General features: G+C 45.7%; 1 protein-coding gene across 1 annotated transcript; it reads right to left on the reverse strand.

Annotated features, from left to right (window-relative positions):
- Positions 1-211: 211 nt before the first annotated feature.
- IL10RA (interleukin 10 receptor subunit alpha) lies at positions 212-20,360 on the reverse strand. The gene is made up of 7 exons (XM_075838939.1): positions 20,258-20,360; positions 15,745-15,865; positions 15,139-15,311; positions 14,836-15,005; positions 5,718-5,865; positions 4,071-4,195; positions 212-2,131 (listed from the first exon to the last, which is right to left on the reverse strand). The coding sequence occupies exons 1-7, from the start codon at positions 20,334-20,336 to the stop codon at positions 1,400-1,402; spliced, it is 1,548 nt and encodes a 515-aa protein (XP_075695054.1). The 5' UTR covers positions 20,337-20,360; the 3' UTR covers positions 212-1,399.
- Between the last annotated feature and the right edge of the window lie 1,425 nt (positions 20,361-21,785).

Genomic DNA, 21,785 nt, shown 5'->3' on the forward strand with positions numbered 1-21,785 from the left:
TGATAACAAATGGCTCAATTTACCAAGCAAAAAGACACCAGGGAGAGCGGCTAAACCTGCTTGCCGTGGTATTCCATCTTATTGTAGTGAGGACATTAGCAAATATTTTTTTTTAAATTTATTAATACAAAAATGAATATGAAAGCAATCAAAATATGTAAACATACTAATAATCAAGCTTTTTTTTTTTTAAACGATTTATACAAATAAATATATGTACATACTAGTGTGCAAACGGATTGAGTAAAGTGAAATATCAGAGTGACCAGCAGGTGCATCACCTATGAGGACGCAAAGGACCACAACATAAGCACTTCTTTATATCTTATTAGTAAACCAGTTGTACTGTAGAAGTAGATCCGTTTATATTGCCCAGTGCATAGTGAATAGAGGCTAGAGAGCTGTGTAGTGAAAGATTAGTTAATATGTTATTATTTGTCAAAAAGTCTTCACCAAATCTTGCAAGAAATTACGTTCAGTTTATGCCACACACAAGACGACACTAATATAGTGCAGTCACTATTAAGTTGTCAAAGGGCAACTACAGACTGATGTCATCTTTTCATATTAACTAGTTCATGAACTTATTTGGGAATGAAAATCTATAATGGCTCAGTTGGGCGTATTCCCTAAGGAAGTCAAGATATAGTCCGTTAGAATAAAGTGTAATACTGTTCACTGATGGTAAGTTATCATCTGTCTCAGAAAACTTAAAGAGATTGTCCAGGCATTGACAACTGATGACCTATCCACAGAATACGTCATCAGTATATGATCGGTGGGGGCCCGACATATGGACCCTGCATTGATTAACTGCTCCGCCTGCCTCCAGGCACCGGATGTCCATGCTGGAAACAGATGGCTCTGGTCACAGAATAGCAGCTGAGCTGCAGTTCTGCTCCTCTTCAAGGGAATAGGGGCACAGCTGCAGTTCTGCAGCATGGCCACCATGCAGTCTACGGAGCCATCTGTTTCTGGCATGGACATCTGCATCCATACTCTGCATACCCTGCATAACATCCGATGCCCAGAGCTGCTGATCGGTGCGGGGTCCAGATGTCGGACCACCACCGATCTTTTACTGATGACCTATCCACAGGATAGGTCATCAGTTCCCTGTACTCGGACAACCCCTTAGATTTATTACCAATATATGTTCATTATATATGGTTTATAATGTTTTCATTTTTAATTAGGTTAGTTTTTTATACATAAAATACTAGTAATACCCCATGTCTTAAATTAACCGTATTAATACATGTTGTTACAGTATGAGATTAGATGTTCTTTGCATCTCTCTAGTTCTCTAGTGTTGTCAGTCTCTACAGGTGCTCTCTAATTCAGATGCCTGGTAGACATGCTCATTAAATACAGAACGAACATATCTCCCTTCAGAAATTCAGGATCTAGTTTCTAGGAGCTCTACATCTCCGAGGGATGGTGCGCTGACTCCTAAATTCCACAGTACCCGGCTAAAAGGGCTGAAAGCTACTGAAAGAGGAATAGAAGTTTGAAATGTTTCTGGTATCTGAATCCATGGTTCTTGGAATATATCACAGTCCTTTTGGTCCTTGCATAGATTCTCTGTTCTTTGAGAAAGGTAGTCTTTAATTTGTGGTTGCCATAAGTTCTTCAATTCCTGATCTTCAAAGGAGTTTGCTTTCTTCTCTGGTTCTAGTTGTTTCAGGTATCCCAGTCCTACATGAACCACTACTTCCTCTCCGCAATCATCAGAACTCTGTGCATTTCCTCTGTAGGGAGTTTCAATATGGCTGCTCGTTCGCTTGAGGGTTGGGGAACCTGTTGATAGGCTGATACCACTGTCTTCTCCTTGGAGACGTCTATCAGGGCCTTCTTCTTGTACCGAAAACTCTTTAAAGTCAAAATTTGCCCTGGGCTTACTTACATCACTTTCGTCTGCAGATCTCTCCAAGAACACTGGAGAAGGTTTTAATACGTTGTTCATGAAGAGTTGACTTCCAAATCCGCTATCTGCACTGCTACGCATGGGAGAGTCTCTTGGCTCAGCCATCAAGTGATCTTGTAAGACGGACTCCCAGCATAGGGTTTTCTCAATAACAGGAGAGGCAGGTTTATCCATCCAGGACCAACTTCTTTGAATGAGAGACTTCTGGAGAGAATATAATTCATTATTTTAGTGATGAATGTGCAGTTTTTATTGTGCTATGCTTAACATAACGATGCAGGGTCACATGAAAATGACTGAACATAAAGGACACAGGTTTATGAATGAATTCAGCTATATAATCTGGGGTACATGTGTCCTACAAACTTCGGAGAGAGTCTTAGGAGAATTACTCCATATTTATGAAACAGCTGAGACATTTTAAGACTTTTAAGACAAAGTTGAGTACTCTTTTTAAAAAAATAGTGAAGAGTTAGTCTGGTTGGGCATGTCTTGTTTAGAGGGCCCATACACTTACAATAGCTGTTGAACGAATGCTTATTCAGCCGACGGCGCTTTCTCCCGACTTCCCCTATATAAATGTTCGCTTGGCTGAATGTGCATGTTTTTTCAATGGGTAGAGGGGTATAAGAGGGGTCTGGCAGCAGCTAATCTCCCATGGGATCAAAGGATTTGGAATATTTAAATCCAACGTACTCAATCCTTTTTTTTCCCCTGATATCTGCCATAAGTGGATTATTGGGACACCCCATACACATGAGAGTTCGGTAAGTTCAGCGGGACCGGCCTACTATCTAATCAAATGTATATGGGCACCCTTAGTCTCAGACATTAGACGTATTTATCAATATGCGAAGACAGAATTTTGTCTTACAAAAGTGTATTTCAGATAAAGTGGTTCTCCAGGGGCTTTACAATACCATGTTTGTAAAAATTGAAGTAAGAACGGTATTGAGGGAGGGAATTTTTCTTCTTTTATGCAAACATTGTATTGAAAAGATAAAAGTGGCGAAATTAAATAAAAAATGTTTAGATCCCGGAAAACCCCTTTAAGACAGGTCAGAGATGGTGGAGATCTGCTGTCTGTCTCAAAACTGTCTAAAGTATTAGAGCCATCTATGAAGAGCCATACAACATTTGAACAAATATTTCACAGACATAAGTAAAATGATTGATTTGTGATGTTATATAGTGCCAGAGCTTGTTTCTGCAACAGTCCTGGTACATGAGCACCAAAGCGTGTTTTCTAAATGTGATATTGTCATCCAATATTTAACGCTATAGCTGAAGTGTTAGCAATGTGCAAATGTACAATTGCCCGATGTTCCCGATTTATTTATTCACCCTACCGTACTTTTGTTAAGTAATTGTTTTTAGTCTAGGGAGTGATAGGAGACGTTTCTTAAGCAGGGTTTACACGGGCAGTTTTCTGCCCATAATGAGAGTCGATCGACGATATACCAAGTCAATCAGCGCTTGTTTAATGGCCCTTTTACAGGGGCCGATGTAAACTGTATGGGGGCGAACCATTGTTAATACGATCATTCGGACCCCATACACTTTATATATTGTAGGCAGCACATCCCTTGTTTACACGGGGAGATGCGCTGCCGACAGGGATTGTTTTTAAGGCTGCATAAAAGATTTGATCAGCTGACAAACAAGCATTTGCTTGTTTGTCGGATGAACACTACCATGTTTGCACGGGCAATTGATCAGGAACTCCAAATTATTACGAACTCTTGTTTGGCCAATTATTGGCTCACGTAAATTGGTCTGAACTCTGCAACAAGATAAGATATTACAGATATATTTTTATCTATAAGATCAGGTAAAAATAATAATTTTTCTGAATTAGGTCTCATACATATGGCTGTGTTCGGGATCTGTATTACACGGATCTCAAACACAGTGACCCTCTATGGGATCATACTGTACCTATGTCTGCCTCTGATTTTACAGGCACCTGTATTACAAAGGTATTCTCCCCTAGAAGCATTGCCCATGGTCATGGAGGCACCATACAGAGTTCTTTTTTTCACTGTTCTTTATAGTATTATATTTGATAATAATTTACTAATATTTTCCTATCAAGAAATACATTTCTATATTTGTGGAACACTATCATCTTCTATGAACTTACCAATGTTTTAGGGGTATTCACAACTCCACGAATATATAAGCAGATGAAGAAATTGACACAGATCAATAGGACCAAAAAGCTCAGGATGCAAGCTGCCAGTACCAGAAGAGTAATGCTTGTCAGCCCTGTGAAGACATTGGTAGATATGGAAGTAAATTACTGGCACAACTGGTAGTGCCGGTAGACCGACAGGAAATTATAAATAAACAGTATCTTACAAAAAGCCATAGTTATACAATTATATTATTACTTCAGATTATTTTTATTGTATAAAGTTTCATACATTTCTTGGATTTTCCTTCTGTTTGTCGTTACTACTAGACTGGTTACTGAACCCCGGATTGTCTAACTACTCTCCTGCTCTCTTAGTACTTGTTCTCCTGGTATTTGACTCTTGGCCTGACTCTGACCCTGCATCTACCTCATCATCTGGTTTTGTTGCCCCCTGGATTGATACCTGGTAACGACTACGTTTTGTCTCCCGTTTACGCCTTTGCCCATCCTGCACTTTAATTACTCTGGGAACGGTGACCTGGGGACAGGGCCACACCGTCCATGAGGCGAGATAAGGGGGCGGCGGAGCCACTGAAACCAACCACCCCCTTCTGCACTAATTGTAACTGCGTCTATATGACGCAGATACAATTACATGTATAAGCACTGAATGCCCGACCATTCAGCACCTTACAATAACGCTGATTGGCAGGGAAGAATGACTTGCCCCGCCAATCAGCGCCTTTCAACGACGCGCCCTGCTTCCGTTGTTGAAAAGCGCTGATTAATGGGGCAAGTCATTCTGCCCTGCCAATCAGAGCGCTACCATTATTGAAAGGTCTGTATGTTGGGCACAATCTATAGAAAGGGCTATATGTAGGGAACTATTTAAAGTGGGGGGCTATCTGTAGGGAACTATATACAGGGGGGCTATGTGAGGCACGATATACAGGGGGCTATAAGTGGGGCACTATATACACGGCAGCTATATGTGGGGCACTATGTATTGGGGGCTATATGTGAGGCACTATATACAGGGGGCTATTTGTGGGGTGCTATTTTCAGGAGGGCTATATGTGGGGCACTATCTACAGGGGGGGCTATATTTGGGACACTATATACACGGATGGGTTACCTGTGGGGCACTATCTACAGTGGGTGCATATGTGGGCCACTATATACAGTGGGGCTATATGTAGGGCACTACCTACAGGGGGCTAAATGTAGGGCACTATCTACAGGGGGCTATATGTAGGGCACTATCTACAGGGGGCTATATGTAAGGCACTATCGACAGGGAGAGCTATATGTGGGGCACTATCTACAGAGCAGCTATATGTAGGGCAATAAGTCAATGGCGCATCCGCAAGAGTTGGAGGAGGCTGCTAGTGATGTAGAACAGCCAGGGGAATGTCAATCAAAATCTGGGGGGCGCCATTTCAATTTTCGCCTCAGGCAGCAGGAAAGTTAGAATCGGCCCTGCCTGGGGATTCCCTGTAGCAGGTTTTAGACATGGGGTTTTAGACATCAGCCGGCGAGCAGCTCCATAACAGACAAATGACTTAATCTGGTTTGACATAATTATATGGGTTTCTGTGGGTGTTCACAGTCATTAGAAATAGCACCATATAACTGTTCCTATCACTGTCTTACCTTGTTCTGGGAGATAAGTGCAGATCTCTGGAGATGCTTCTCCAGTGTTTTGACGTGATGATATTGAGGGCTGAACACTCAAGCAGTACTCGTTCGACCCAGCGAGGCTGGTAATACTGAAACGTTCAACATTTTCCACGTGCTGAAACTAATAAAAACGAGACTAAGAAGCTGGAAACCAGAATAGCAAACACTCTGACTTATGTTCTTCACAAGTTGCATAAAAATGCAATCTGAATAACCAATATAACCTTTGGTATATAGAGTAGACAGTATTGTGTCTGCAATTTTTACTGTATACACACACAAAGGTTTATGGATCTTTTCAGGGATGTGACAATGTTGGGAAGATTGTGGGAGGCTTTTATTATACTGATCGTACTTCTTGTTAGGCTTCGTTCACATTTGCGCTAGGGTACCGTTCTGACGTTCCGTCTGAGTTTTCCGTCAGAACGGGACCCTGACTGAAACAAATAGAAACCATAGGTTTTCGTTTGAGTCACCATTGAATTCAATGGTGACATATCCGGTGCCAATGGTTTCCGTTTATCTCAGTTGTGCAAAGGTTCCGTCATTTTGACAGAATCAGTAAAGTAGTCGACTGCACTATTGATTCCGTCAAAACTACAGAAACCTTGCACAATGGAGAAAAACAGAAACCATTGGTACCAGATCCGTCACCATTGAAATCAATGGTGATGGAAATCGAAACCTATTGTTTCCGTTTGTGTCAGTCAGGGCTCCAATCTGACGGAAAGCTCCCAACGTCGGAACGGAGCCGTAGCGCAGATGTGAACATAGCCTTAATGAAGAGCAGTGCAGCGAGGTTCTTATCAACCTGATATGTCTGATTATACAAAACAGGACTTTGTACTCAGCTGCAGATTACGGCTTGGGAAGCCAGTATTTTTTCTGCCTGCAGTATGTTGACACAATCTTCTTGCCGCCAAGCACCAGTTTTTAGTTAGACGTTATAGGATGCCCCACGGTCATAGTAACTATGGGGGTTATAAGCACGATCGAGGAGCAGTTCAAGGTCACAATCATTTCTAGCATTGTGTAGAAACAGTGCTTCATTTGGGAAAAACATCGCACAAACACTTTGCACTGCGTGCCGTCCCATCCATAGGTAGTAATACAATGAAAAATATCTGAAGATCTGAAATTTTCAATGTGTATTAGCTGATTTTACTTACTGTTTCTTTATGTAAGGAAACATGTATTCTATATTTACTGGTCTTTAATCTAACTCATTCCATATTAATTGACTATAATTTTTGAAAAGAGGGTTTGATCCGAGACGGGGATGCATTTGCAAAGACAGGTGGTGGCAGGGGGGGGGGGGGGTCCCTCTTGTTGCTGATATCTGCACTCATGGCCCATATCTTCATATCTGTGAAGGAGCTGATATAGTAAAAAAGGGGCATGACTTAGTGGAGATGGACTAGAGTAGAGGGACTTGGGTCATATGGAACCCTTTATTTGACAGTTAGACAATAGTTGAGTTCAAGGGGCATCTGAAGAGCCATTATAGATAAATCATGGCCTGTCTCAATTGCAGGTAGACTACGCATGAGAAAGACAATTTTTTTTCTGTATTTCCTCCTATCAATAACAATGTGGTACATAATATGCAAACATCTTAAATTCAACTAAAAAAACTTTTGCATACACCATTACAATTTCTGAGACAATTGTTTTTAACAGATCAGCATGTTGCTTAGCTTTATTAGTACCTTTAAAGTGTAACTGTCATTTCTTTTTTTTATTTTAGCATTTTTCAGAATAAGCGATTTTATATTATTTCGTTCTTAATACGTTTATGGGAATCTGGAAGGTTCATTGTTAAAAATCCATCCACACTGGCCGCCCCTATCCTATATAGAATTGTCATCTATTGGCCATTGTTAGGAAAAATCCATATTCGGCTCCATAGACAGTGAATACTGATTCTTGAAAATGGGAATGCCCTCTTTTCAGCGGGCGTGCTCACGTGCGAAACCGAAAGCACTGTTTCTATGTTCCGTCACAGTTTGTGCCTGTGCACTCTTTTTTTTCCAGAAGAGGCCGTACTGAAAGAAGAAAAAAGGAATAAGGGAAGGCCTCCATGACTAAAATAGATGGGAGGGACACAGAGTTGGCTGGCCTATGAGAGGAAAGGGGGGGGACAGCAGGAGGGCTTGAGTGAGAAGGGGTGGGGATTGAAGGGGATGTACCTGTTTCCTGTTTGTGCTCTCCCTCTCTTCGCCAGGACACAGAAGCAGGAACATGTTTGTTACCCCTGCTGCGTCTGATGAGGAGGCTATGGAGCTGTTGCGGGCCGCAGCAGCCTCTCAGGGTCCTGGATGGCTCGGAGCACGAGTAGCGACGCTGCTGCAGGGACAATCGGGCGCTCCGGTCCAGGAGCGAGCAGAGTCGGCTGGAGCAAGCGGGGAGCGCTCTGTCATGCCGGTGGTCGCGGGGCTGCAGGAGCAGGCCGAGGTACAGGACCGGCGTACCAGGGGGTCGGGCAGGAGAAGAGGAGAGCCCGTTTCCCCCATGACTCAGGCCAGGGCTGGCACTCCCGGCGTGACGCGCAGCACGAGGCGCTCGCGCCCGCCCGCAAGGCTGAGTCCTGAAGACATCCCGCGGGCGCGGCGGCGCAAGAGGAGCCCATCAGTGGACCCTGCAGGCCAGACCCCAGGGCGGCCTGCCGCTGCTCTTTCGTCTGGTCCTGGGAGGAATCCCAAAACGCGGCAGCGCCCGGCGGCAGCGGCGAGGAGGACGCGGCCTTCACTTCCGGTCACATCCTCTCCTTCTTCAGCACGTGGCGGAAGGGCAACGGCGACCCTGCATGGTGATGTGCCAGCCAGAGGGTCGGCTCATGGTGTCGTCGAGGTGGAAACGACCAGAGGTCGCAGGATGAGGTCGGTGGTTGGAGTGCCAGGGACGGAACAGCTTGGAGCTGGTTCAGCGGGACGGATGAGGCATGAACTGGACCTCGGCCAATTGGATGATGCGATGTCACCCCCCCTTTACTCAGACGAAAATCGGAATTCCCCGTGCACACATTGCCAATGCGGACAGCGCCAGAGGGAGTCCGGAGCATTGGAGGACGGTGAGCGGCGGGCCTCTCCACGTGGACATGGGGGTCCGGCTGACGGGTTCACAGCCCCTGGGCAGCCTGGTGAGTTGACACCTACGTTACCATTTCCAGCTTTATTGATGTCGGGTATCTGTGTAGAGGGTGTCGAGGCGGTGGGCGTCGCGGCGGAGTCGGGGGTCCCGTCGCTACAGGCGGGTGCGGGGGATAGTTTGGCGGAGTTAGTGGGATGTTTAAAAGTGTTAGTGGGGCGGCTAGGTGGTTCCCCTTCCCAAGAATCGTCAGGTGTGGCGCCGGCCGCGGTGTGGGGGGGCAGTGTTGGAAGCGCTCCGCTTCGTCAAAACGGTGGGGGGTTGAATGCCGGGGCAGCGGTGGCAGTGGCGGCGGCGGTTCAAACAGACTCGCCAAAGGAGGTTGATAGGGTGCGTCTTGATGATCGTGCGCGCGGGGAGGTTTATGTTTGTTATGAGGGCCCGTTAGGGGCGCATTTAAAGCAGGAGGTAAAGGAAAGGATTTGGAAGGACGAGTATGTGGAGATTTTTTCCTTGCTTCCGCTGGAGAAGTTTAATTTAGATAAGGTGAAGCGGGATGAAACAAAAAAGGATGAGGAAGAAAAGAGACGGTACAGGTTGATTCCAAAAATGTTCGTCAATTGGATGCAGGCTTTTGCAATTTTGGCGAGCGTTATTGGGGAAAAGGCGCCAGATAATTGTTCCGGCTTGTTTTGTTATTTGGATGCGGTGGGGGAGGCGCATCGGGTTTATGGGGGCCAGGCCTGGCTTCGTTACGATGAGCAGTTTCGGCAGAGGAAAGCGGTGCGGCCGAATATACGGTGGGACCATAAGGACATAGCCTTATGGTTGAAAGTGACGGCACTTTATAAGCAGGGGCAGTCCTTTCCCGGGAGCGGGAATGCAGCAGGAACTTCCGGCGGGGGTAGTCAGGCCTCAGGTTCAAAATTTGGGACGTGTTGGCAGTTCAATGAGGGGCAGTGCAAATTTGGAGCGACGTGTAAATTCAAGCATGCGTGTTCACATTGCAGCGGGCAGTCACATGGAGCGTCTAAATGTTTTAAGAAGGGTAAACGACAAGGGGGAGCCAGCGGTGCGTCTGGTTATGGGGGAGACTCCGGTGAAACTCATAAAGATGGCCCCCTTTCTAAGTAGGTACCCCAATAAGGAGGGGGCGCGGTTGATTAGTTTAGGTTTTGGTTACGGTTTCATTATTCCGCCCCCTTTGCATGAGGTCCCTTTCACGCAGCGCAACCTTAAGTCGGCATATCAGCATGCGGGGGTAGTCTCGGAAAAAATCCGGAAGGAGATTGATCTGGGCAGAATGGCGGGCCCCTTTAGCACGATCCCAGTTCCAGGTTTGGTGGTGTCACCGTTAGGGGTGGTTCCAAAACGAGAAGGTAACAAATTCCGGCTTATTCAGCATTTGTCCTTCCCGAAGGGGGCGTCGGTTAACGATGGCATTGACCAGGATCTCTGTTCTGTGGTCTACACGTCGTTTGATGCGGCGGTAGCGTTGGTACGTGGTTACGGAAGAGGGGCTCTGATGGCAAAAACTGATATTCAAGCGGCGTTTCGTTTGTTGCCGGTTCATCCGGACAGCCAGAGGTTGTTGGGATGTTATTGGGAAGGGGATTATTACATTGATCGATGCCTTCCCATGGGTTGTTCGTTGTCGTGCGCGTACTTTGAGGTGTTTAGTTCTTTTTTGGAATGGGTAGTCAGGGAGGTCGCGGGGGTGGAATCAGTTATTCACTATCTCGACGATTTCTTGTGGGTTGGCCCGTCGTGTTCGGGGGTTTGCGCAAATTTGTTGGAGACGGTCAATTGGGTGTCAAGGGAGTTCGGTGTACCCTTGGCTGTGGAAAAAACTGAGGGTCCGGTGACGACCATTTGTTTTTTGGGAATTACTATCGACTCCGTAGCAATGGAGTGCAGATTGCCGGAGGATAAGTTGGGGGATTTGCGGTTGGTAGTGGAGCGAGCGTGTCGGATTAGGAAAATTACGCTACGTGAATTGCAGTCCTTATTGGGGAAGTTGAATTTTGCCTGCCGCATCATGCCGATGGGCAGGGTTTTTTGTCGGCGGTTGGCAGCGGCGACGGCGTGGGTTCGGGAACCCCATCATTTCATTCGTCTGGCTGCAGAGCACAGGGAAGATTTACAGGTCTGGCTCCATTTTCTGGCACAGTATAATGGGTGCTCTCTTTGGATGTCCCGGGCGTTAGATAGCTTCGATTTGGAATTGTTCACTGACGCGTCTGGGGCGGTGGGGTTCGGGGCGTTCTTTAAAGGTCAATGGTGCGCGGGAAAATGGCCGGTTGCATGGGTGGAGGCGGGACTGACGCGTAACTTGGCCCTACTCGAACTGTTTCCCATCGTGGTGGCGGTCACCATTTGGGGAGACAGGTTCCGGGACAAAAAAGTGCGTTTTCATTGCGACAATTTGGGGGTGGTGATGGCTATAAATAATACTTCGGCGTCGTCCCCTCCAGTGGTTCGCTTGTTGCGTCAGTTGGTGCTTTCCTGTTTGAGTTTAAATGCATGGGTGGTGGCGGTGCATGTTCCCGGGGTAGAGAATTGTATTGCTGACGCGCTTTCTCGCTCGCAGTGGGATCGTTTCCGGCAGCTGGTCCCGGACGCGGAGTTAACAGGGGTGGACTGTCCCAGTCATCTGTGGGAGCTGGTATCCAGGCGGCAGGTGCATTGATTAAACGTTCACTGGCCAGTGCGACGTGGTCGTCGTATGCGGCTGGATGGAGGCAATGGGAGGAGTGGGTGAGATCTTTGGGAGATGTGTGCTCGGATGATGATAGGATGGTGGCCTTGCTGTTTTGGTTGGGGGATGCGTTCGCCCGGGGTTGCACGGTCGCTAAGGTTAATCGCTTCGTGGCGGCCATTGCTTTCGGTTGTAAGTTACGGGGGTTGGCAGATATCACGAAGCGGTTTTTGGTGGGCCAGGCATTGAAAGGGCTGAGACGGGGTGTAGTGGTGAGGGATAAGAGGCGTCCCGTGTCATTTCAATTGTTGTGTTCCCTGGAGGTGGTGGTGCGGCAGGTGTGTCGTTCAGAGTATGAGAGCAAGCTTTTCCGGTTGGCTTTTGCGTTAGCCTTTTTTGGAGCTTTTCGGGTAGGGGAATTGGTTTCCCCCAGTTCGGTGAGAGCGGGGGGCTTGTTGCAGGATAATGTCGATTTGTATGAAGACAGGGTGGAGATAGTGTTGCGAAGGTCCAAAACGGACCAAGGAGGGGCAGGACGTCGAGTGGTTTTGCTGGCGGTCCCAAAGAATCCGGTTTGTCCAGTGTTGTGTGTCAAGGAGTACTTGGCGGGTTTAGATCTCTCAGACGGGCCGTTGCTGCGGCACGAGGATGGCTCGTTTCTGTCGCGGTATCAGTTTATTTCGGTTTTCAGAAAGTGTCTGGTGGCTAGCGGGGTGCAGGCAGAGCAATACTCGTCTCATTCTTTCCGTATAGGGGCAGCGACGGAGGCGGTGAGATGGGGTTTAGATGATGCAGGCGTGCAGCGGATAGGGCGTTGGGAGTCGGCGCGTTTCCGTTCTTATGTGCGCTTGAACATGTTGTGATATATTGATGTATAGCATGTTCCGGGTGCGTGCGTTTCCGCCTGAGTATTAATGGTACGCGGCAGCAAGAGGTGGTGCGTGTATGTTCTTCATTTGTTTTGCAGGCCGTGACTCATGCATGGGGTGGATTATGGGACATTCTTTTGTGTACTGGGGTGCCCTTCGCGCGGATGTACGGCCGGACGGTCGACAGCTCAGGATTCCGCGGGACGCGGCGGTTGTGAGGTGGATGGGTATACGGGGAATGACATGGAACAGGGTATTGCCCGAGTTTCACAATTTTGTACTGCTTGACAGGGCGCCGGAGGTACTGGTGTTGCATGTGGGAGGCAACGATTTGGGTATACGCCCTTTCCGGGAGTTGGTACGGGACGTCAAGCATGATTTGCTCTGCTTATGGGCAACTTATCCTAAATTGGTGACGGTGTGGTCTGAGATGGTCCCTAGGAAGAACTGGCGGATGGCCCGTTCTGTGGGAAAAATTAACAAGGCTCGCATTAAGGCTAATAGGGCCATATCGAGCTTCGTGACGCGTAATGGTGGGGTTGCGGTGCGCCACTGGGATCTGGAGGCTGGGACAGGCAGCTACTGGAGAGAGGACGGTGTGCACCTCAATGAGGTGGGGATGGATATGTGGAGTCTGGCTTTGACCGATGGAATTGAGCGAGCGGTGGGAGTGTGGAGGAGCTCGCAGGCGTGAGGTGGTCAAGGCCTGTTTCGCTTTGGCGGGGGGGAGTCCTTGAAGTAGGTCGTAAAAAGTGGTGGGGGGGAATGCATCACGGGATGCACCCCCAATTTGTCGGCTTCTTAGGGTGTTACCCCTTTTGAAAGCTGGGTTATATATATTTATATATATATGGTGGTCATCTGCAAAAAGGTAATTTGGTGCTCCTGGGCCGGGTTACGGCTGGGGGTAAGGTATTTGTGGGCAGATGGCCAAAATTAAGTATCGGTGGCTTCAAGGACTTGCCCCTGTCATTCTGGTTGGTTTATAATGTTATGACCCTGATAGGGTCGCAGTGGGTTATTTGTTGTTATGATGTATCCCCTTTTTTGGGGATTCAAAAATGATGGTATTTAAAGTTATTGTTATTTAAATAATAAACGGCTGCTGTGGCCATTAAAATCCAACTCTGTTTCAGTGTCTGCTTTGGGAGGGTAGATTTACATAAGGGGAGAAGCGACTCGACTTATTTGAGTCAAGAAGAGGCCGTACTGAAAGAAGAAAAAAGGAATAAGGGAAGGCCTCCATGACTAAAATAGATGGGAGGGACACAGAGTTGGCTGGCCTATGAGAGGAAAGGGGGGGGGACAGCAGGAGGGCTTGAGTGAGAAGGGGTGGGGATTGAAGGGGATGTACCTGTTTCCTGTTTGTGCTCTCCCTCTCTTCGCCAGGACACAGAAGCAGGAACATGTTCCCGCCCGCCCGCCCTGATGTGGATCGGTTGACCGCGGCAAAAGGTTGCTGCGGATGGTGGTTCTTCTCGTCAAAGTTTATTTGCTTATTGACATTTGTCTTTGGGGGAGGTTAAATTTTGTCATTGCAGCTGCGGGGGGGAGTCCTTGAAGTAGGTCGTAAAAAGTGGTGGGGGGGAATGCATCACGGGATGCACCCCCAATTTATCGGCTTCTTAGGGTGTTACCCCTTTTGAAAGCTGGGTTATATATATTTATATATATATGGTGGTCATCTGCAAAAAGGTAATTTGGTGCTCCTGGGCCGGGTTACGGCTGGGGGTAAGGTATTTGTGGGCAGATGGCCAAAATTAAGTATCGGTGGCTTCAAGGACTTGCCCCTGTCATTCTGGTTGGTTTATAATGTTATGACCCTGATAGGGTCGCAGTGGGTTATTTGTTGTTATGATGTATCCCCTTTTTTGGGGATTCAAAAATTATGGTATTTAAAGTTATTGTTATTTAAATAATAAACGGCTGCTGTGGCCATTAAAATCCAACTCTGTTTCAGTGTCTGCTTTGGGAGGGTAGATTTACATAAGGGGAGAAGCGACTCGACTTATTTGAGTCATGCCCCTTGGTGTGCTCTCAAATATGAAATCAGTTCTAATGTCAGGGAGCGTGTTTCAGAGCTACTGCTTGCTCATTGGACAATAGCATAGGCATGCTCCCAAATGAGCCGCACTGCATTGTGGGAAGAGAGAGTACGCCGCAACGTACACTGAGACTGGCAGACGTCATAGGAGAGATGTCTTGCCCCTTCAGGATCCTCCAACAACATTTTTGGTACTCTGAAATGGCGCCAAACCATGGGATAGACACACAGCAACTTCCCGTTTTTTTCGGTCATGAAATGACAGTTATACTTTAAGTAAATATAAACCAAGGTTATCCTTATAGTTATAGTTTTTTTCTAAATGTGTCCTGAATGCAGCAATATCTAAAAAAAAAAACTTCGAAACACACACACATATTTGCACCACCTTACCGTGTGATTATCTTTGGTTCGCCGGATTTTAACTTTATATATGCGGTTATGCCGAAAAATATCCCTGTAGTCACGAGTAATATTGTTCTTCGTGATCTTGGGTAAAACAAGGTCAACATGTAGTGAAGAGCCAATCACATTAAGCACTATAGATGGTGGGGGGAGGTTGACTGTGTGAAAATAATATGATTAGTATTCATTGTATAAATCACAACGTCTGCAAGAAAATGCACATTGAAGGTCACTAACAGAAGTAGGAACCTGAAGAAATTGTCTACCAATGGTTGCCATATATTTAATCACCTTCTGTGAATGAGTATCGTGTGGATCGAGACCACTTCGAGGTCTGGTTTCCAAGAACACTCCTGACCCTTCCAAAATATCCTAAGCTCTTGGGCAAGGTCTCTGCTGTGAGATCACAATATTGGTGGCGTGTAAAGTAACAATGAGGCACAGAGGTCCAGTTGGAGCCATAACTGAAAGAAGAAAGGTAAAATTATATTAAATAAATCAAAAACAAACATAAAATGTATACAATTACACTGGCTATACCCATTGGCTACATGTTAGAATTTCCCATTCTTCTTAGTGTTTAGTAACTCCTATTCTTTCAATATAGACCAATTATGCATGCACATCCTGATCTCTACTAAAGTCAAGGACCAGGGCCCACTTGTGCTTCAGATTGGTGGGCTTTCAACTCTTAGAACCCATTGATCAAACTCTTACATATCACAAGTCAATTATTGGGAAAAATTATTATAGCATTCTTTTCTAATTTACCTACTGTGAATGTGCATTTTGTTGAAATTATTCCATTAAAGAATTATAATATTATATGATTTTTTTTGCATTGTGGTGTCATGGGACACATGTTGTTAGCTATTCGTCATGCTATTTATCTCTTACCTTCTATACTGAATTTCATACAAGATGCCATCAACATTGGTTTTGTTATGATTCCAGATTAAAACGTGGGCAAAAAATTCCATTTGGAAGTGGACATTTGTAGGAGATGTGACATTTTCTCCTATGGGAAAAAAAACATTTTTAATTGAATCAACATAATATATGCAAACTTAGTCTCACCATCACCTGGTAAGATTTTTCCCGGGTATATTTCAAAATTTTCATGAAATTTACACACTATTAATGTTGACAACCACTCCTTTCTGGCTGTAGCTAATATCACTGAATGGTATTACACCTGATATTTAACTGTGTAGATGCAGATGTGTACATAAAGGAGGAATCAATCCAACATGTTTCTGTGTAAGGCACACGACTATGCCCGTAATCACTGTCTGTGATTACGGGCACGGCTGGCTGGTGACATCCACCTTCATTTGCGGGCCGTACTCCCATATAAAGTATGAGAGCACGGTCTGTAAAAAGCAAAAAATAGGACATGTCCTATCTGTTGTGGAGCCTTTCTACGGCACAGACACCTTCCCGGTGTTCGTGGGCAATAGAAATGAATGGATCATGGGGCCATAGTCAGTACTGAATGCGTTTCTATAGAGATCCACCTGAACAGAAAATCAGTGTAGACGTAATGTACTGTATGTATAAACACAGCGTCATAATGGATGTGTATATCCAGTGTCGGATGTATATACCAAGCGTCAACAAGATGTGAACCTAAGTTGTTCTGTCACTTAGCGGCTTAGTTTCATGCCCCGTTGACACTGGGTGCTGGAGACCGATCAGTTGTCAGTGTATTCATCTATTAGCATATTAGCCGCAGATACAAGAGGGACTGACTGTGAGAGCACATAGACGAAAAAAAGACTCTGAAATCAGGCGGAAGTCAGGAATCAAGGTATGGCGGCTATTTAACTTTTTTGGATATATGACAGGTCCTCTTTAAGAAAAATAAAATGCAATGTTTTGTTTTCAGGACTCTGCCTTTAGCCATTTATTTGTGTGGACAGAGCCGTTAGGGGCTTCTCCTGGAGTGGAATCCCTGCAGCGTCGGCAACACTGTGGCCGGGGATTCTGCTCCATATATGGACAGAGAAATCAAGCACTCCGTCCAGGAACGGAATCCCCGGCCACAGGGGGATTTCACTCCTTCAGGGAGCTATAGTGGCACTATCTACAGGAAGGGGGGGGGGTGCTATCTACAAGCGGGTGTCTGACACTACCCACAAGGGGGCTGTGTGGCACTACCTACAAGGGGACTGTGTGGCACTACCTACAGGGGGCTGTGTGGCACTACCTACAGGGGGGCTGTGTGGCACTACCTACAATGGGACTGTGGCACTACCTACAATGGGACTGTGTGGCACTACCTACAAGGGGGCTGTGTGGCACTACTTACAAGTGGACTGTATGGAAAGCTCTGACGGAACCCATGAACGGAGCCCTAACGCAGATGTGAACGAAGGTGCTGCTGCTGGTTAGGGACAGTTAGTGTGTGCCTCGTGACCGGCGGTGATGAGGTGGAGGAAGCAGCGGGGAAGAGCAACTAAAGGAAGTCTTGTGTCTAATCAGCCCCTGTGCCTCACACTGTTCCCCCTAGGGTGTTAAAGTACCCCTGCAATCATGGGTACATAAAGATAGACAGCAATGTAGTGTGCTGGCTAGAGTGATAGAGACTGTGACTGAGACCTGTTAGTACTGACCCTCCAGAAATGGGAAGTATATTATCCCCAGTGCAACGCACTCCAGGGAACCACTGAAAAGATAGTGGGAGGGCACCTAAAGGGGCAACCGCTGCAGCCATTTTTATAACAGACTGTTTAAGTGTAATATGTACCTCCTTGTAAGTACCATTGTGCTTTGAGAAACTACCAAGAGTTGTATCTCGTGGGAAATAAAGATCTGTTTTGTTTGCACCGACTTGCCCGTGTCTGCCCCATTTCAGGGAATCCACACCATCTGCCTTATCACCCTTGTCTCAGAAATCTACTTGGCCATATACAGTACTAAAGCCCAGCAAGAAAGCAGCCTGCAATCGTTTCAATTACAACCACAAGGGCATTTGTCATTTACATGTTCAAACTCCTGTTCTATCATATTTTTCTGAAATTCCACTGAAATCTGCGGTTTAGTAGAACCCAGTGCAAGGTATTTATATCAGGTTTAACTTTCCTTACGTCACTTCTACATCGCTTAGCTAAACAGGAACAGTAACTGACAACATTACGCAACTTTACAGTAAGTTTATATACTCTGAATACTATAGTCAGTTTGGAGCGGAAACGGCAAGAGAAACTTTCTAAGGATGTGTACAAAGGAAAATATTTCTTTTGAGAACATAATGTAAGACATTAAGCTGTGGTTTTTTGACTGCGGAAGTTTCTTGGAGCATAAATATATTATTGGTGTCATGGAAAAAGTCATGAGGATTAGGTTAAAGGGGTCGGTTTTTCATACTGATGACCTATCCACAGGATAGGTCAGCAGTATATGATCAGTGGGGGTCCGACACCTGGACCAAGCACCGATAAGCTGTTCCAACTGCCTCTGGGCACCGAAAGTTATACAGTTGGCCAGTGTCAGAAGTAGATGACTCCATACACTGTATAGTGGCTGTGCTGCAGTACTGCATCTCTGCTACTATTCATTTGAATTGGAGCAAGGCTGCAGTATTGCCGCTATACTGCGACCCGATCTGATTCCGGCATGACATCCGGCGCCCGGCGGAACAGCTAATCGGTGAAGTGTCAGACCCCACCGATCATATACCGACGACCTATCCTGTGGATCAGTATGAAAGACCGCCCCGTGCATGGACAACTTTAATTTCTCTGGTAATTGCCAGTTGTTGAATATTGAAGCAACAATTCCTATTAAGCTGGTTTATACAAAATATATACCATAGCAGAGAGGTGAAGCCATAAGGGCGCAGTGGTAGCATTTACACCTCAGGTGGCACATGTTAGGCGGGGGGTTCTTTTAAAGATTTTGCATTAGGCTCCCAGATCTTAAAATTACAGTACGTCTCTGCCATTGCTCCTACATGGTCCACCAAGTAGAACCGTTAAGGATTTATTATATAGACGTTCAATAAAACATCATCTAGAAGAGCACAGTCACATGTATAGGGATTATTGATATCTTTGCTGTTCCATAACCATCTCTCCATTCATTATTTTAAAGAATTAGGATACATCTTTAGTTCCTCTCAGTAGTTGCAGTATCAGATCTAAAAGACAGACCTTTTGTAACAAAATACTGTCTATTGTAAAATCAATTCAAATATGTGAGGTTTAACAGCTTGCAAAATAATAAATAATCTTTAAAAGTTCCTCTATATTGTTCTCTGGCTGAATTAGAGAAGTGTAAGTAGTCCTACGTCATCCGTCCTGTATGGGGTTTTCCATTCTTGTACTGTCCTACAGTATGTAATCATGATACTCATGATAGGAGTGATACTCACCGACTGCTATTGTGTGTTATACCCTTCCATGTGGTAAATAGGTCCATAGGTTTTAGAAAATAATATACTGTTAAACTTATACAGTCCTGTGCTGGCAAAATTTATATTTTTATTAAAATTTTTAACGTTATCATATGGTGGACCTAGGCAGCAAAGGGACCTGTCCAAGAACAGTATATGGGCCCCTTGCACTCAAATCATAGAGCGCCCTTTATGTCTCTATAACAATCCACCAGTAGGAGCTTGTCCACACATAACGGAATTGCTGCAGAAAATTTCTACAGCAATTCCGCTGAAAGTAGCAGACTTTCCGCTGCGGCAAAAACACACCATTTCCTGCGGTTTTTACTGCAGAAAATGGTGCGTATTTCCCTGTTTTCACAACACTGGGAGATGGTGACATCTCCTCTGAAAAACGCAGCAATTCAGTCCAATTTCCGCAGCAGGAATTGACATGCTGCGAATCTAAAAATACGTACCGCAGGTCAATTTCTGCTCTGAATATTTACGCAGCGCTGTTAAATCTCATCCACTTTGATGCTACTGTATTCTGCTGCGTATTTTCCAGCCGCAATTGCTGACGGAAGATATGCAGCAAGTCCGCAGCGTGTGGTTGAGCCCTAATTGTGAGCTATGAAATTCATTAGATCTATCTATCTATCTATCTATCTATCTATCTATCTATCTATCTATCTATCTATCTATCTATCTATCTATCTATCTATCTATCTATCTATCTATCTGCCTTTATCTATTTACCCATCTTTAAAAAATTAAAAAACAAAAACAAAAAAAAACAGCACAGTCACCAAAAATGGATGGGTGTAAGCCTATCAGGATCAGGACCAAAAACTCAGAAAAATTTATTTGTAAAAAAAATACTATCTTTTTGCAAAAAAAATATATTTTTTATCTCATCTCTCATATCTATCTATGTCTGTCTGTCTATCGTCACAACTCTTAATTCCTTTACATTAAAAACAATTTAAAATTTTTCAGTAAATCTGCAAAATTAAGAGATCAGGGTGTAATTACCTTTTGAAGGTGGGAGTAGATATTCAGCAACACTAAGAAATGGCACACAGCCCAGCACGAAGAGACACAGCTTTGCCATAGAGACCAAATATCATTGCTAAGTCATGAAATACTAATAAGTTAAACTAAACTTATCAGTCCCGATACTTCCTCATTGTTCTCCACGCCTTGGAGGATGTGTCCTGATGTCCCACGCAAGGAAACACCAGGGGATATTTTGCAGAGACTCCTGAGAAACAGTTATGAGACACTGGCTAAATGAAAGCGATTCAAATATACAAGAACTTCCTCCAAACTGCAGGATGTACAGTATGCAACTGGGTGGTGACGTTGCAACATATTGTACTGTATGAAGCAACGAAACAGTAGCCTTTGTCTGAATATTGTTACCGTGCATCAAGAAATGATGAGAAAACTTTACAGTATGTCAGGGTAGTTTATACCTAGGTTGTGCCGGTAATGGATGTAGGTCCTCCGCTCGGGATCTCCTTTATTGACTACTTCTGAGAACTGTATTCTGCATGGCGACACCTGTCAAGCTGGCACACCAGAGAATTCACTAGGCTCCGACACAATAATGGGCCCCTTATGCAACAGGGACACAAAGGTCCACAACCAGATTTGGAGCTGAGTTTAGAGCCAATCCCTTACAATTAGGGTCTATTTCCTATGGCAGGGGTCAGCAACCCCTGGCACCAGTGCCACAGCCAGCACTTTGGGCATGGTCTGCTGGCACACTTCCCTGTCTTAGTGTCCAGAGCCGTTATGTGCTTAAGGGCATTGCACACAAAGCGGCCCCTCATAAGGCGCTTGGCGGCGGTGATCACTAGGAGAGAGAGCAGTGCTTCATTGTGTTTGTCCCAGCTGAACACTTGGCAAGCACACAATGCAGCACCGGTATCTCTCCTGGTGTTCAGCGTCGCCAAGTGCATAATGAAACTCTGCTCTCTCCTAGAGATCAGCACCACAAGGACGGCGTTCAGTAACCGCTGTGTAGAAGAAGAAGTTAGCAAAAGTTGTCAGCTCTCTGTCCGATGTGCAGCGCCCCCTAGCTGGTATTCTGTAGCCACGGTCTCTCCTGTGTGAAGTTCCCCCTAGCAGGTGTTCAGTAGCGACGATCTCTCCTATGTGCACCCCCCAGATGTTGTTCAGTAGCCTTGTACGCACCACAGATGGATCATCTTTGCAAAGAAAGTCATGGACAAGGGTCAGTCATGGCCATGGCCGCGGGCCGTCAGGCTCACTCATCTCCTGACGGCCGCAGCCATGGATCTGCGAGCACTGGCCCCAGCCTCCTCCTTAGGAGACGCCAGTGCTCACTTCCGCTTACCTCGGCCGGGTTCCGTAGGGTGCGTGCGCATGCACGTGCCCGCTCTTAAAGGGCCAGCGCATGCACCTGAGTTAAAGTCAAAATTAACCTTTGAGCACCCTGGACTATAAGAGGGGCACAGCCCCTTCTTGCCTTGCCTGAGCCTTGTTGTCTTGCCTTAAGTTTGTCTAAGCAAATGGTCTCCTAGTGTTTCCCAGT

The sequence above is a fragment of the Rhinoderma darwinii genome, chromosome 10 (assembly GCF_050947455.1).
Source record: "Rhinoderma darwinii isolate aRhiDar2 chromosome 10, aRhiDar2.hap1, whole genome shotgun sequence".
In the NCBI taxonomy this organism is placed as follows: domain Eukaryota; kingdom Metazoa; phylum Chordata; class Amphibia; order Anura; family Rhinodermatidae; genus Rhinoderma; species Rhinoderma darwinii.